Raw genomic sequence first — 17,836 nt, forward strand, 5'->3', positions numbered from 1 at the left:
CAACAGGCAAGACCGTTCCAAACTTCTAGCCCTGCTGGTACGACTGATCCACATTATTCCCTGCAAAGGAAACCTTGGACAAGTTTGAAGCAAAATGTAAGTGCATTACCAGAAGTACGAGCATTATTTTCATTAAGAGTGTGCACATCAGATTGCTTTTGGCAATAGCGAATGACGGAAGCAAGAATAAGCGCGCTAAGAACGGTGTCGAAGAGAGGCGATATAAAGACAGACAATAAACCAAAAACTCTCGAACTCAAGCCCGCTGAGCCTGCTCTAAGCTCAAAAAAAAAAAAAAAAAAAGAAAAGCTCCCGCCAGATGGCGGGCAAGCAGGGCGGATGCGGAAAAATCGAATTGAATCGACCAAACCTTCGTTTTATTTATCATAGGAAGAGCGTGACGAGTGGGGTGGGAGGAAGTAGACGAAAGGGTGTTACATGGCATGAGCCGCGGAAGATGCGTCTTTCAAAGGCATTCTAGGGGAATTAAGCAAGCACATACCAGGACAATATTTCGGTTTTTTTCCTACGTGGGCAAAATATGTCCTTTCACAGCCAAAAGGAAAGGAGTGTAGCGGGAGGGTGAATATCCATATCCAGCAAATCATAAAATAGGATAGCAGCAATTTGCCTGTCTTGAAAAAACGAATGCGCAGTTAGCCACCGCATCGATTTCAAAAAATCTGTTGATTGATGACATCGAATTAACCGGGCGTCCAACCGCCGCCTCTATACATTGCTTCAACATGGGGATACACATGAGTTTAGTGTGACTATGACTGCAAGCGTGCGACTAGATATCACGGCTGTCACATTTCGTAAAGAATAAGAGTAAAATGTTTGTTGGTAGGTTCAGAGTCTGGGTCAATAAACAATGCCCCCCCCCCCTTCCCCCAAAATGTTGGCGTTTATTAAATGGCGCTTCCGATGGTCGACTTTGCAACATCCCCCGAAAGAAGTGATAAACAACTTTATTGCACTGCTATCGGTCGACTTGCGTGGTTTTCTGTTCGTTCCAATGAAACAAGGTTATAAAGTAGCAAGGATATAGGCAAGGCTCGCCATCGTCACTAGTGTAGCCCGCTGACCAATACCCCCACGCACAAACCACCCTCCCGCCCTGCGCGGAAACTTCGCCCTTTGTGTCACAATACCACATAGCAACTCCAGGCGCATCACTTGTACGATATTAGAGTGTCACCGACTAAAGGGTTTCCCATCAATGAATCGTGTGATAAGGTCCAAGGCCACCTCGGGCTGGTCATAGGGCAGAATGTGCCCGGCGTCCCTAACAAGGACTTGGGTAAAGTTGCCCACAGTCCTTACGTAGCCGGCCACTCCTTTACCGTCTGGCCTCTCCCATATCTTGCGCGGTGCCTTGTCGAATGCCTCAGCGCCGGACCATTGCATGCTGGAGAGGAAGTTGTCCGTCAACGGGTACGCGATGATAATGTCCAGCTGACCGCTGTATATGAGCACTTTGTACTTATCCTTGTCCATTAGAGCCGCGAGCCAGGGCTTCACTGACTGCATTATGTCTTCTTTTAGGTGGTTCTCCGTTGCGTCGCCGTTGTTGAAAGTCAGGTTTCCTACATGAATCGCTTTGCGAACACTGGGGGAGTCCACAAACGCGTGATAATAGCCAAAGCACTCGGGCTGACTGGACAGCATGAAGTTATAATAGAAGTCCAGGCCAGTGACGTTCTTGAAGTAAGAGGGCGTCGACGTCATGTCTCCGTTTAACAGTTCATCGAAGATGAGGAACGCTTCCAGGTACCGGCCCTGCTGGATGTCTGCAACAGCCTCCGCTGTCTTTGATCGAATGTAGTCGGCTTGTCTGCGGTCCACCAGACCGATCTGGTAGAGGAAGTCAGCGTAGTCGAACATCGTCTCCGGGTCGATCATTCCGTCACCGATGGCGATGCCCCGCAGGTTGATACTGACCCTCGGGGAGACGGCCGTGTCGATAGCGTGCGCGATGGCGGGCACGTATTTGCCTGAAAAAGCGAAAGTGCGGATGGGTTCGGTAAGCAGGGAAAGTTAAAATGCAGTGGTTGCGGAGTTGGTACGGTAAGGGTTTATTCGAAATGACCTCAAAGCGTGCCGTGTGTAATGTCATGGGCACACCCAATGTGGTAGAATAAGTACTAACCATAGAATACGGAGATAAAGTACGTATGTAAAATAAAGCGGAAGTCAATTCCTTTCCCCACATGCAGATGTTCTTCTCCCATAACTCTAGCACAGTAAAAGTATATGCATGCAATGCAGATTCCTTTCGACGGAACGCCTTCTCCGGCTGGGCATATGTAGTACCGTACAAAAGTATATTAAAGCACACCTTACAAGTCAATGCAAACGGCTACAGGCTGCCTCCACGCCACCTCCTAACCCGCCTCTGTGACCACTCCAACCACCCTCCCAAAGCCTACTGCACCCCCCCCCCCCCCCGACCCTCCCGGCCAAAAACCCGGGCTGCCATACAAGTACTCGCAATAACAAATCACATGCATCCCATCTACAACAAGGGGCGCCGCACACACCGCACACGACGACTACTTAAACGTTACAACACAGACCCCACCGCCTACTACACAGACGTCGCCCCATACAGCACATATCCTGCACACGCCATTGCAATCGTACACTCAACAGGTAGCACCATGCACCACTACATCCACCATACCCACCACATTTATTGACACTATAGTATATAGATGAGGCTGCCATCGCGCTCACCATTGCACACATCTTCTTCGCACATCGCCATCCTCACTGATTCACAATCCGCCTGCCTTTGCTACTCCATAGGTCATATCACCAACCTCTCCCTTTCCATCCTCACCCAATGACCCACACTACCGGACATCCGTCTCGTATGGATCCCAGGGCATTCGTCTCTTCCCGGGAATGAGGTGGCTCACGCCACTGCCCGCGCCTTAACCTACCTGGTATTCCCGGAGGGGATGAACCATCCACCAACCCCAGACACTCATACCTTCCAACCTTTACCACCCCGCCCCCACGCCGACATTCTCTGCCACTGCCACCAGTCCCGCCTCTACCCACCACCTCACCCCTCCCTTCCCATAGCGGACGAACGGATCTGGCGCCGCCTAACATCTACACCATTCTTTTCCGACCATCTACTCCGTAAACTGCAAACACTGCAACTCATCATAACACTCCACTTGGTATGGCAATGCCCTACTAGCCTCCACCCATGCAACCTGCGAGCAGTGGGAGTGCGTGCTGCGAAGCGGCCAGCTCAAGGATAGGCTGCACTGGTCCAAAGGGTAGGTCAGCGGCCATGGCACCTGGCCCGCTGGAGGAATAGGATGGCCGCCCCGGTTTTCCTCAACCCCCTCCTTTACCCTCTCCCCCAATTTTCAGAAATAAATGTTTGCGCCCTCTTTCTCCCATGCATGCTTGCACGTTTCTTGTTGTTGTTATTGCTACATAGTTTTGGGCTATAAAACTATGTTACATGGGCTGCATTCTGACGGTTTCAACTGCGCTTGTGGGTTACGATTGCTTGTCGCACGGTATACCAAACCGCTAAGCGTCGGTATAGCGAACTTAGACACAGCAAACTTATAGGAGAGCAGCATGCGAGCTTTGTGCATCCCGCGGTGACCATGACTGCCCACGCGTCAATCGACGATACTAACACATTTGTAACTTCCGGCTCTTAGTTCATAATTTCACTAGGATCACAATATTTGTTTGTTACTCTGGCGCCCGAGCAGCCTCGATGCCAGATTAGGAAAGATTAGCGTGGACCCTGACATCCAGCAGTAGACCGCCCAGAGGGCCGAAGACAAGGCATACTCGCCAACGTCTGTAGCACACCGGCCCTGACTAGGCTTTTTCTCTGGGCCAAATAAAGTTACTTCATCCTCGTTTTCCGGTGCCTGTGTTCAACGTAATAATTCATTCTACGATCGGAGTTCAGGTGTAGCTTTTGTGCACCGCCTTTTTATACGAAGCAGAGAAACGAACGCCTCAAATGTTGTACCCCACTCATAGTTTCATATTCGACAGCACTCGCTATACCACTGCTGTGGGTGGGCCTGAGTTGACAGCATGTGCCACCACCGTCTATTTTCATCATCATCAGCCTGTCTACGCCCAATACAGGACAAAGGCCTCTCCCATAGATCTCCAATTACCCCGGTCGTATGCTAACTGCAACCAACTGATCCCCACAAACTTCTTGATCTCATCCGCCCACCTAAATTTCTGCCGCCTACTGCCACGCTTGCCTTCTCTAGGGTTCTACTGCGCCACCCTTAATGACCAACGGTTATCTTGCCTTCGCATTACATGCCCTGCCCACGCCCGTATTTTCTTCTTAATCTCTACTGATATGTCCTTAACGCGCGTTTGTTCCCTGACCCATTCCACTCTCTTCTTGTCCCTCAAAGTTACACCTATCACCTTCCGTTCAATTGCTCGCTGAGTCGTCTTCAATTTAAGTTGAACCCGCACACGAACAACACATTAACGAATTGGAGAAGGTTCAGAGGAGGGCTCTTCGTTTTATTTACAATAAATATAAAAGAACTGATTCCATGTATCATGGCACTGAACCAAATCTAACCTCTACACACTAGGCGCCAAATTGCCCGCATAGCTTTTCTAGAACATCTAATTAAGTGTAAGACTGGATTATCACCCACTCCATTCATTAGTCCGTTAGCCACGAGCAAAACATGACACACATAGCCATGGTTTATCCCCACACTTTTCTCGAAAAAATACTTTTAAGTTATCATACTTTCCACGCACGGTAGACGACTGGAACAAATTGCCCGAAATCATTTTTAGCGTAAATTTCACGAAAGCCCTACACGAACATTTTAGAAACTTTTAATTACTGACGTTTGGGATTTTAGCGACTATTCTCTAAGTTGTACTTGATTACCCCGTTTTCTAGTTTTATTTGGATTGGAAACCCTGTTATGCCTGTACGGAAATTTAAATTTTACCTTGGCCTGTCTATTTCGTATGTCTCCAAGCGAGTTCTGAGTTGATGTTACTCCGCCCTGCTTGGACCATTTACTTGCTCTGCAGTATTATGTAAATAAAAATAAAATAATAGTGAGCCTTCACGTTTCTGTCCCGTAGGTAAGCGTCGGTAAGATGCAGCTGTCATACACTTTCTTCTTCAGGGACAATGGTAGGCTGCAATTCATTATCTGAGAATGTCTGCCGTATGCACTCCACCCCATTCTTATCCTTCTAATTATCTCTGCCTCGTGGTTGGGATCCGGGGTCACAACTTGGCCTAAGTAGATATATTCGCTTAACACTTTCACTGCCTCGCCACTTATCTCAGACCGCTGTGCTGTCCTGAGGTTATTGATCATTAATTTTTCTGCATATTAATTTTCAGGCCCACGGTTCTACTCTGTTTGTCCAGTGCGGAAAGCATGCTTTGCAATTCGTCCCCCGAATTACTTAGCTAGGCAACGTCATCAGAAAATCTGAAGTTACTGGAGTATTCTCCATTAAATCTTACTCTCACATGTTCCCAATCCAATGTTCTGAATACCTCTCGTAAACATGCTGTGAATAACATTGGAGAGATTGTGTCTCCTTGTCTGACGCCCTTCCTTATTGGCGATGAGATGTTTGAGTGGCGCCCCCTGGCTCTGACGTCAGCTTAGGGACTCGGGCCGCTGTCGTCTGCTACACTCCGCTTGTGAGGGGCAGCAGTGCCTGCGCTATAAATCGCCCGCTTTGATGCTTTAGGGCATCAAAAAGCGTGTTTCTAGTAATCCAGTTATTTTTGCCAGCTTCTGACACATCTGAATAACTTCAGTCTGTATCCCCCACAAGTTTGCAACACTTGAAGAGAGAGAGAACAACCTTCTTGAGAGCCTCGGCCAGAATATCGTTTATAACTCGTCCTTCCTTGCTTATTCGCGGGGTTCAGCGCTCAGAGCTCTTCGATAAGTGTTCGAAATGCATAGGCTTCCCTGAATTGTTTTTGAGATGCTCTTATGAAGACTCAAGAGTCTAATGCTATGCGCCCAGCGGCGGGTCCCTCCGTATATACGTGCATCGCACAGCAGGAAATAAAACGGCCGTCTTCTATTTCTTTCATTGTTGTTGACTAGTATCAGATAAATGTTTTTTTTTCTTCTGTTCCCAACGTACTAGTTTTTCTGCACCATCACAAATGTCTTATTAGCACGTTTGGGAATGTTTGGTAGGCTCGCGAATATTGTGTGTATATTTTCTTAAGGCTGTATGGCATACATTCCCTTTTTCACAAATTGGATTCCGTTATGAATGCGTGCAAGAAGATGCACATCCGCAGCGTGCGTTGCGTATTCACATGCAAATACAAAGAGAAGGTTTGTGCTACGCCACTGCGATCGCGCCCCAGGCAACGTTGTCCAGAGTACTCGAAGGCAGCTTTTGTGCTCTGAATTTCTCTCGTAACCATCGTTATCACAACGAACTGACTCTCAACCCGACCAATTATGACATGATTACGGTGTTGAAGGCTTGATATACACGCTAACAAACACAATAAATAGCATACGTGCATATATTACTGCAATCGAAACCGATAAATATTTCCTAGCAGCTCTTTATCGTTTTCCAACGCTTCCAGGTGTAAAAAATAAATCGTGGTCTACTCGGGATGACGTCCGATGGATTGAAGAGGATTACTCTTACTCTCTTGTCCTGGACTGATGACCCAGCCCACTAATCAGCTCGATTTTAAAATTAAAGTTTCCCCCTCCTCCTCCTCCTCATCTTCCATATTCTCTTGAGTGCAGTTTTCCTATAACGCATATCTGAATATTGGGAAGATATGGCTGCAGGAAATGTAAAAAAATAGCCCCCCAGGTCTGAACAAGCATAGTGTCACTGCATCTTTACCGTAGACGTGACTTGTTTTGATCAATGAACCTCCATATTGGTTGGAAACCTGGTATAAAGCCAGCACACGCCTGTACTTACAGAAGGTTATTTGGAACTCAATTTACATTTTTTGCGTGCCATAGCGCATGTCGGCATACTTTAAAGCCATGACAACGTAAAGTGATGTGATGCAACACTTTCGAGCGTTCGGCAAGGTTGCAAAAACTGTTCTACCTTACATATGATTACCGGGAATCGCAATGCCTTCTGCCAAAGCCGACAGCCCCAAAGGCCTGGAATTTGTTTTGGTCTTGTATTTTCGTTGCTGTCGGTTACTAGCACCTGGCTGTTTTCTTTGTTAGAAAGATTGCTCAATACAGAAGCTGACGCCTAGCTCCGACTCTTCCCGCTCCGCATAGGACCGGCTTCGCAAGGAACGGGGTGACGCCGGCAATGTTTCTTCCGTAGCGGTATCCAAAAGTATACTTAAACTCACGCCCTGAGCTAGTTTATGTGATTTTAAGTCTGTTGTTATGATAAAAAGTTGCGCACTCGCAAAATCTGGTGCGCACAAGCATCAGACGTCAACTGAGCGCAAAGAAATAGCGGGGAAAGCGAGCCCGAGTGAAGCAGACGACATATGCGAGGATCCCTAAGCTGACGTCACGGAGGCGCGCTTCGCAGCGCCGCCCGTGGTCGAGCTCACCACCAATAGGTATTTTACTGCTCTCCTTATGGAGGATGATGGTAGCTGTGGACCCATTGTAGATATCCTCTAGTATTCTTACATAATGCTCATCCACCCCTGGCTCCATAATGCCTGCATGACTGCTGAGGTTTCGACCGAGTCAAATGCTTTCTGATGATATGTGAAGGATAGGGGTTCGGTATATCCTGCGCACTTCTCTATCACCTGATTGATCGCGTGAATATGGTCCATTGTTGAATTGCCTTTACGAACCCCTGCTTGTTCTTTAGGTTGCCTGAAATCTGAGGTGGCAGACATTCTGTTAGCGATTACCTTGGTAAGTACCTTGTAGACGACTGACCGTAAGCTGACCGGCCTGTAATTTTTCAAGTCCTTCATGTCACCTTTCTTATGCATTAGGATGACGCTCTCGTTCTTCCATGATTCCGGTACCATTGCGGTCATTAGGCATTGCGTATACAGGTTTTCCCGTTTTGCTATTACAATTTGCCCGCCATCCTTCAAGAGGTCTGCTGTTATCTGATCCTCAGAAGGTCCTTTGCCCTGTCGCATTTCTTCCAAAGCCCTCTTAACTTCTATCGTTACTGGTGGGATGTCTACATCCTCTGAACTACTTTCTAGTTCGGCATTACCCTGGATGTCGCGGCTACTGTACAGATATCTATAGAAGTCCTCGGCTACTATAACTATTTTATCCCTAGTAACATAGACAGAACGGGACGCCAATTAACCCGTCTATTTTACTGACTATTTAACTCGGTGACCTACTCTTCAGTGGAGTGCCCTGAACTTACCAGTTATACTTACTCATTACCAACAAGCCTGATCAATTATTTACGGCACCTTTTACCTTATCATAAAAAAGCACCGACCGCCCCAAGCACAGTTTTCATCATTCCAGTCAGCATACTCACCAGCGTAGGACTCTCCCGAGGCGTAGAAATCGTTCCCGGCGTACTCGTGGAAGAGCGTGAAGAACTGCTGGAGGGCCTCTAGCAGGTCCCTGCCGACGTCGGTCTCGTTGCGGGCGTAGCCGCGGTCGTCCCGCGTGAAGCTGAAGCCCGCGCCCACCGGGTTGTCGATGTACAGCATCGAGTAGCGCTGCGCCCACGTGGTGTCGCGAAGCTGCGGCACGCCGCCTTCGGCCACCCGGTACGGCCCGTGTTCCACGAAGAGGCCGAACAGCGAGGAACCGCCGGGCCCGCCTTGCAGCCAGAGAACGACAGGGGCCGTCTCCGGACTCTCCTGCATGCACATACAGAAACCGAAAGACGAGTTGAAGTTGCGTTATGCTTTCTTTAGCCGTTGGGATACAATTTGTGACTTGTATTGGAGTAACTTAGATTTTATATGAAAGGTACGAACAGGGAGCTGTTGTAGCTGTCCGTAATGTGTGGCGCGTAACGCGTTACAAATACCAAAAAAAGGCCGAGCGCTCGTGAGGGCGTGACTCGCGGCGACCGCCGAGCGTTTCCGGCTCGAGCAGTGGGTCGAGAAAAAAAAAAAACGAAAACTGGCGATCACCATCAGTAACTTCTCCTACCAAACTCCATCCTGGAGATGTGGGAAGACCAGCTGCCAGCTCACGCCCTCAAGACAAGCAAGTACTGGTGGATAGGGCCCGCCGGGAAGCCAAGGACCAAGGCTTTCTGGGCGAAGGAGACCTCCCACAAAGGAACTCATCCAGTTCAATAAATGTTTACTCCTTCTGGCGAAAACCCCGAGGAGCGAGAAAATGCCGAGCGCTCGTGAGCGGGTGCATTGCGGCGATCGCCGAGCGTCCCCGGCACGCGCAGTGGCTTTAGCAAAAAAAACCCTGGCAACCATTGACCAGAGAAGTGGGAGGACCAGGAGATCGAAGCTCGAGGCGGGTTTAGCTGAGCAGTTGTTGTATTGTGACGTTGCACGCATTAAACACAGCTCTGTAAGTGCGGTCTCTCGGGAATGAAATATATATTCTGCATTTTACTAGCGACGCGGACGAAAAAGAAGTACACAGAAATAGATTCGTCCCGAGGAAAAGCGCATTTACTCCAAAAGTTGAGTTTGTGCCTTCGACAATTCGCCAAGAGCCGCACGTTATACACCTATGTTTAAGTGGTGCATATTGTAAGTCTAGGAGCGGATATCGGTGGTCAATATGGAGTTGCAGCAGACCAGCGATGCCCAGCTGGATCGCGCTGAATCAGCGATATCTCACGGGAACGGAGGCGGTGAAGCAAGTAAAAAATACTATTCCACAGATCGGCCAGATAAGTATGCCACTAACTAGTGCACCCGCGTGTGTTCATCGTTCTCGTACCTTAGCGGGGAAGAACCAGAAGAAGAGGTTGCTGTCGTACTCCTTGTTGACGGTGAGGAATCCTGAGTAGCCGGGGAAGTCCGGCACGTCCCCCAGGGAGCCGACGCGGCTCAACTGGCGCGCCCTGTCCAGCTGGCCGCTCTCGATGAGCGGCGTCAGGAACAGGGGCTCCCCCACGTCACCCAGCCGCCGCGCTCCAGCACGGACGTCGTCCGGCCTGCATGACACTTTCGTTCCTTCACGGGCAAAAAGAGTATGGCCAGGGCATCTTAGAACAAAGATGCCTCTCACTAGGTGGAGGCCCTAAGAACATCCTCCTGCTCACCAGTACAATAAATTTTTGTCTCTCTCTCCCAACAAATAAAATTGACAGAAGAAATAAACATTCAGAAAGACACTTCAGACTGCCTACGTGTGGGAATGCGTGCCGCTTCCGTTGACAATGTAAGATCGATCACACTTACACGCGCGCTGCAAGCATATTGAGGATGTCGGGAACAGTTCGCTATATTTTCATGCGACTACTTCCTTAGAATTAGCATTCTCCGTGGCGGGGGAGCACCTGTTCTCCTCACGTGCCGTCACTTGCACTTGCCACGCGATATGAAGTCAGCGCCGCAAGCACTAGGCTAAGTCCTGTTCACCGCTGCAAACGCGCTGATGTACCGTGGTGGTAACATATCCGGCTCCTACCCTGAGACACGTCTTCCATAACGATAGCTTCCAATGTGCCCATTTTTTAAATTCTGGTTGACTTACTTTATCTTGTTTAATCCGCACACGAACTTTGGCAGAAATTTTGATATTTATCTATGTGCGTTACACTCTTTACAGCTGCGGCCGCACGACAACGACATTGTTTTTTGTACCACAACGACATTGCCGGGTGTTAAGGGCCCCTCACTTATAAATTCAAACCACTCGGCAGCTAGATATCGTTCGTTACGTACAGTGTTTACTTTTGTGGTGTTTGTTTTCACGCCGACAGAGCGGACTTTGGCGTGAGGGGCGTAAGGAGAAACCGCGGAGGCTTTTATTATTCGCCGCGCTTTTGTGTCCACCCGACGAGCGGGCCTGGAGACGACGCATACAAACGCGTCGGTTACTCCATAATAGGTGAAAGGGATGTAAGCTTTCGAAGGGGAATTTCCTTGTGTTCGTTTGAGAAGCCGGCAGAGGGGAACAGTTGACGTTTTAACGACCGTCATTACCGCCACGAGAATCCCCGAAGCGGACGGGAGCTGAAGGTCGGTCAAGGGGTCAAAACTTGGGTCAAACATAGGAAGAGGTCACCAGACGTTCTGTCTGTGATAGTTGCACTGCTCAAAGTTACTGGGCGAAGTTTCAGTTCGTCACACGTCTGAACCTGGCGACTCGGCGGCTGGGATGGGTCAATAGGTAGGCGACCAGGCTTCGTTAGGCGCTCCACGTGTCTACAAAGGAAGGGAATTCTGGCGGGGCGGAACACAAACATAGGCGTGCACGGTATGACAATACTTTAAAGGGGCCCTAAATAGGCTGCCGAATGTTGCGATTTTGCATGCGCAGTCACTGGAGTACTATCCAAGGAACGTCATCCCGCAAAATTGTTTAAATGCGTTGAGTGTTAGCCGAGTTATCGCTCATTAAAAGGGGCCACCCATAAGGCCTAAGGCTCTCCTCCTCTAGTAGCTCCTCCGAAGCACTGTGGAAGCCACGACGTCATCGACCCGGCGCAAGACCACCGAGAGAAACAGGGCAATCCCTCACCCTCCTTGATGTACGTGCAGTCATTGGCTGCGCTAAGCCCTGCGCGCGCTTTTTTTTTTTTTTAGCACTCGACGCGCATGCTCCGCTCACCAGATTCCGGTTGCACGGTGAGCGCTGTCGCTGTGGTTCGCGTTCGCGCCGCCGTACTGGGCAATGTCTCGTGCGTCATAGAGGCGCGTCAGAGCCGGAAAGAACTGCGTCAGAGCGCAGCAGTGTGGCAGCAAGGTATGGTTGGTGAGCCAGGAGAGAAAGTGAAATCTTTTTTTCGTGTTTGTGTGGCCCCTGCTTTACGCAGAGGTGTAATATTTGGTATACGTTGTCGTGAAGGGGTACTCTAGCGATTGCGCGATTGAAATGGCGACCTTCGGAAGTCTATTTAGGGCCCCTTTAAGACGTGGCGCCCGAGAGCCGATTTCCGGCGTTGTCTGCTTTTAGTTGGTTGGTTTTCATTTCTTTTATATTTGTGGTTTGCGGAATACCTTTGGGCTCCTGTATGAGAGTGAGTGAGGTGGGTCACGTGACTATTTTGAACCACCTAGCTTTGTTTGTCACGGTAGCCAACCAGTGGCCTAGTGTGGGCTAATTAATCAGCCATCTCACTCTCAAATTGTGACGTCCCTTTTGTGGGCGGGGTTTTGTGGGTAAAACCGAGGAGTTAGAGGTTTTTGGGGAAAGAACAGAGCCAGGGGGCGGAGAGTGGCGCCCGCTCGACGCGGGCCTTGCGCGACCTCTTGTTTGCGATCAGGAGCCATGAGTTGTAAATACGTAGTGTCAATAAAGTGTACATAATGTACCTTTTGAGTTTACTTGGAGTAGACCGTCGTCGGCTATGTGCCGTCGGCCAACGAGCCAGTGACTCGTCGTTTCATCGGATCATCGAGCATCGACTATTGGCGACCGATCCACCTATTTAAGTTAACTCCGGGTTTTCGTACAATCGGGCACCTAATGCCTTTGCATGAATGACGATTTTTTTCACCGAAATTTTCTGTATATTAAGTTCGCATTGCAATAATACCTTGGGGCAGGGTCTGCGTTGCAAGATGGCGTGCTTAATTCACAGTCGCTTTACACATGAAACGTCGCTATTTGGAAAATGTCGTATATCGGCGGTTCTTTAAAATGACAGTGGCGCGTGTATTCAGAATATAGTTTGAGTATAAGGGAATGAGTTTTCTTATTCTATCTGCTGCTGTTATCTGGTGGAAAATGGCCATGCTTCTACAACAATAATGTGAACTATTGCTTTTTGTGATTTTACGTTCTGATTATGCTACAAGAAATAGTCTAGCATAGCAACGGGCATGAAACGTTTCAGTTCAACGTTCGGAGGTCTCATCTGACTGCCGAAAATGGCGCTAATTTAAAAACTCCGAATGAGAACTCAAGGTAGCGCTAGTAGAGAAGGACGTGGGAGAGACTACAACAATTTTTAGCTGTTTACTGAACTCGAGAAGTACATGCGGAAATATAAGCTCCATAGTCACATTTTTAGTGATCTCGGCTTTTTTTTTTTTGATGATCACGTTCAATGGACGCACTGCTGATACACGGTGCACAAGTTTTTGTGATCATGACAGTTATAATTATTCATGACGTACTGGTCTGCTAGAGCTATAAATACTCTTTAAAAGCACCCATGGGTGTGGCTCACCCGCAACGCACCCACATGATCAATCACTGCGATCAATCCGGTGAAGTATCGACAAAGACGAAACCCTTGTGTACAATGCGGGTCAAAAAATTAGTTTGCGCTGACATTATACAGTGGACGATTTTGCGTTGCGCAATGTGACTGTGCAGACCAAATTAAAATCATGCAATTTTCGTCGTTGTTAATCTAGATTGGTACCCTATACGCAGGCGTGGTTCATTCAGGTGTATGTTGGTGATGAAGAACACACAGAAATCGTAATTACATTATACCCCATTAATAAAGCTTCTGCTCGAACTCCATTTCGGCGCAAGATGTTTCGGTTAGTGCGCGCGAATGTCACCTGTTGGCATAGATGATGGCATCAATCGTGATGTGTCTCTACGGGGCTGAGCAACTTTTCGCTCGTGGGCGTGCAGTTCTACAATACCAACCAAACGGGGCCGCAGAAGCGCTATGAGATTCTCTGCAGTCGAAGACATAATCCGAAAACGCCGATCACCAGAAACGCGCATGCGCAATGATCTATGTGCGCTATTTCTTTTCTATGTGCGCTAAATAACTTACCATTCCTTCCTAAAGAAAGTTGAGAAAAGCGTGAAAGCTTTTTTGACAACAAAACTGCCTCGAAAGTGATTCAAAACCTTCGTTAAAAGCGCATCCAACCTCCGCTGAAAGTGCGTCCAATCGATCGTCGCACTATCAAGGACCCAAATCGTAAACGAATAACGAACTCATGCAGCTATTTCTCACGCACTAAGTAAACGCGTCTACGAACAATCTTAAAGTATAGCGATACGTGGTGCACGAGATAAAGCTATGCTATTGTACTTGTTCTTTACGATCGATGGGCGTATTGTCTTATCTAAAACCGTTCCTCTTTCGTGATTTTCGAGCACCCGTTCTGACACAATGTAAGCCCGGTTCCATACATGCGCCGTCTGTCCAGAGATCTTACCAGAGCTTTTCGATCGACAAACCGGTCTATGGGGAAATCCAGAAATCCATTAGTTTTTTTGTCAGGACGCCATCGGTCCCACTAAGAAAGCTTTCGCTTTAAAATGGACAACCCGAGCAACGCCGCAGCCTTCCATACATGCTGAACCCATGAATGTTTCGCACGATGGCATTTCGAAGCCGGCCCGCTTCAATATATGGGTCATATAGCCAGTGGTAGTACATTAAGGTGGGGACATCTATCGGCACTTATTGAAATATCATAGCTTGCCAGCTATGGAAACGTACAGGTGCCCCCCAAAAGTAAACGGAGCACGGATTCGTGAAACTAGAATAATTTCTATGTTATGCTGCTGCCAGAATAAATAGAATTTGTGCGGCCCGATTTTATTCCAGAATGACTTTCTTGATAAGTTACTTAGAGGTTGCTGGCTAGGCTCAGGGCGGAGAGATCCTCTCAAAATCTCGAACCCGTGCTCCGCTTACTTTTGGGGGCACTTGTACGCTATCGCGTTTCTACTACTTTGGGTTCAGCCGAAGAAACCGGAAGCCCCCCCAGCGCCTTCCGATGTATTCGAACGGGCCGAACGCCTGCAAGCCATTAAGAAGAGAACATTCAAGCTTCAGATGTCCCTGTGGTGGTCAAATTTATTGCTTACATCAGTGAAAGTGGGTCTAAAAACACAAAACTCTAAAATTCATATGCCACCTCATAGTACGCTGTGGCGATCGCAGTAAGTCGTGCGCTTAGGTTTCGGTGGGCCTGTGAGGGCTATTCTCGCGGGCAAATTTGTCACGTAAGGGCATACCGCTTGGTCTTATTTAAATGAAAAGCGTACGAAAATAGGTAAAACGCTATAGTGTGCAGGAACACCGCGAATTAAATCGAATAAAACAGCTGTACAAACGCCGAGGCCATTTCGAACCTTATAACCATGCACGTTACCCTGATATCAATTCCGTTTTTTTCAGCCACTTGTTATCGTCGAGATTCCACAGTGCTTGATTACAAACTCATTATTAGGCCAACCTCACTTTTTTTTTTTTTGCATCGTCCGCCTTTGGGCCCTCTTACAAACCCAATCAGCCTAGAACGTTATTTACATTTATCCTCCGTATAACAGGATTGTACATTTGTACACGGCTATGACGAGTGACGGAGTACGACACCACCCACTCTTCTCTTAACATATCTGCGTATTTTAAAAAAATTATCGAAGCTTAGTTCTGAGAGAAAAAAAATCCCGGGCCATCTCCACTAACGTGAAGCCTAGGTACGGGCGAAGCATGCAGTGTATGAGTGTATTCTTGGCGCCTTGGCGTTTTTGCCAACGGATACGAAACCGTTGGGAGGTGCAGGTAAACAGCTTTGCTGTAAAATTCTCTTGTTTTTGAAGCACGAAGCTCTCTAGCGCGAGGCGCAAAAGAGTGTTTGTTTTTTTAGTGCGGGTTACGAAGCGTCTCAGCGCGATGCGTAAGCGGGTGTACCGGTTCTTCTTTAGCACGTCTTACGAAGCGTTCTAGCACGAGGCGTAAACGAGTGTCCCGGCGTTTTAGCACCGTGACTGCATGAGACGACGATTACGACGACGACGACGACAGGAGACGTTAACAGCACCAGCCCCTAAGGGGCTTCGCCCTTAAAAGACAACGCACCCTGCATTATATAATTGCTACGGTCTTCCAGGCTTACAGAGTTCGACGTGTATATAGGTATATATCTTTTCCTAAGTCAGAATATTTCTAGTTTATTTCTAGCTTGCTTGACAACTGAGAAGTGCCTACGGCAACCGAACTGGTTAGGGAAGGCATCCAATAGATGGCGATATGATCGTGGGCACTTGCGGTAGGCTGGACACTTCCAAGTCTTACAATCGAGCATGGCCAAGTAGCCATATGACGCACTCTGTACCCATAGTTATTTGCTGCGGCAATATAGAAGACCGAAACGCTTTTAACGCCGTCTTTCTTAAAATAGTAACTGCATTGATCACACTGCTACAAAACGAAAAAATTCCGGCTACATACCCATTGTACAACCTACGCATAGGGGAGCCGAACCAACCATGGGCAGCTGTGCAGAGCGCTGCGAGCACCACGAAGACAGTCCTCATTTCTGTCTTCCGGAGGGACACTGTTTACAAAACAAAGAACAGTGCGCAAGTCGATCCAACCTTTGCAAGACTATTTCCTTGCTACTCACAGTAACGAGTTTCGCAGCCAATGTGACGCTCTCGCTCGAAATGGCAGCCACGCTGTTGAGGCGGTTCCTGTCTGCCTCTTGTTCTTATCGCTCGATAACTGTAGCCCACGGGAGCAGAAATACGAGCCCTACGCGTACGCACTGAAGCAATCGGTGGTCAGCACGTGAGCTCGTTTCGAGTTCCGATTAGAGTCGACCGCTCTCGAGTGGGAAGGCCTCCCGAAGTGATTTCTCGCCCCACATTCGACGTAAGGTAATTAAAACTTGGTGCTTCAAATGCGGCAGCATTTGTAGGACCAATTAATGAACTCATTTATTATTAATTGATCCATTAATGATCGATATTGTTGTAGCCTTACCGGAATAGTCATGTTTCGGTGGTCGGCATTCGCTTCGCTGCAGCGTCCTTTCAGTCGTGGTACGTATACCGCAATCGCTCTGGGCCAGTGGATGGCCACTTGTTTTCCGAAACACAGTAGCAACCGCGACAAACCTCTGATCGTGCTCTGTGGCACTGAAATAAAGTAGGAGCGACGAGAAGTGCGAAAACATGCTTTTAAGAGGTATAGCAGCAGCGATAAACTTGTATGTATGTATGTATGTATGTATGTATGTATGTATGTATGTATGTATGTATGTATGTATGTATGTATGTATGTATGTATGTATGTATGTATGTATGTATGTATGTATGTATGTATGTATGGCAACACCAGGCAATGAAAACGCCGAACCACAGAACAACACATACATTTAGAACACGTCAGCAGCTAACGGCCAGCGACAGCTACGCCTGTCCGAACTCTCGGAGTTGTTGTTGTTGTTGTTGTTCCTTTCTAATTGTGGCGCGTACCCACTTGGGGGATTGGCCAGGATCGGGAGATATATTGGGGCTAATGTGCCCGATTTAGGAGACTAAATTTTGGAGAAAAAAAAATTGTTGATCAGAATAATTGCACAACAAATACAGGAATTTGTAGAATGAAAGTGTGCACTATGCAGGGATTTGCAAGAGAAGACTATGCGGGATTTTGCAATAGGCTCTTATTTCGTCTGTGTACAAGAAGAGCGGCTAACAGGGTAGGCGTCTAGTCTCTGAGACGTAGGTGTGGACGGCCGTAACCAAATTCCTGTGGGGAAACCCAAGCGAAATGGCACCGAACGACAGTAAGACCGGCATGGAAAGGGTAAGTCCAAGGTGGTGAATTGGCTCCACCAGGTATTTTCTTCTCATTGAAGAGAAGCCGCGGCAATGTAAGAAAAAATGCTCTAGGGTTTCGGGTTCATCACAAAGAGCGCAATGACGAGAGGAGGTCAGCCCAGCGCGGTGCATGTAGAAGTTGAGCTGCGGAACTCTACAACGTAAGCTAGTTAAAAACA

The 17,836-nt window shown here is 48.0% G+C and overlaps 1 protein-coding gene across 1 annotated transcript; it reads right to left on the reverse strand.

The window, feature by feature from the left end:
* Nucleotides 1-355: 355 nt before the first annotated feature.
* Nucleotides 356-16,598, reverse strand: LOC144169587 (putative serine carboxypeptidase CPVL). Its single transcript, XM_077698827.1, has 5 exons — nucleotides 16,457-16,598; nucleotides 16,282-16,387; nucleotides 9,894-10,110; nucleotides 8,506-8,836; nucleotides 356-1,997 (listed from the first exon to the last, which is right to left on the reverse strand). The coding sequence occupies exons 2-5, from the start codon at nucleotides 16,365-16,367 to the stop codon at nucleotides 1,198-1,200; spliced, it is 1,434 nt and encodes a 477-aa protein (XP_077554953.1). The 5' UTR covers nucleotides 16,368-16,387; nucleotides 16,457-16,598; the 3' UTR covers nucleotides 356-1,197.
* Between the last annotated feature and the right edge of the window lie 1,238 nt (nucleotides 16,599-17,836).

Source organism: Haemaphysalis longicornis, unplaced genomic scaffold (assembly GCF_048455015.1).
Source record: "Haemaphysalis longicornis isolate Haplotype H1 unplaced genomic scaffold, Haemaphysalis longicornis Haplotype H1 scaffold_2, whole genome shotgun sequence".
In the NCBI taxonomy this organism is placed as follows: Eukaryota; Metazoa; Arthropoda; class Arachnida; order Ixodida; family Ixodidae; genus Haemaphysalis; species Haemaphysalis longicornis.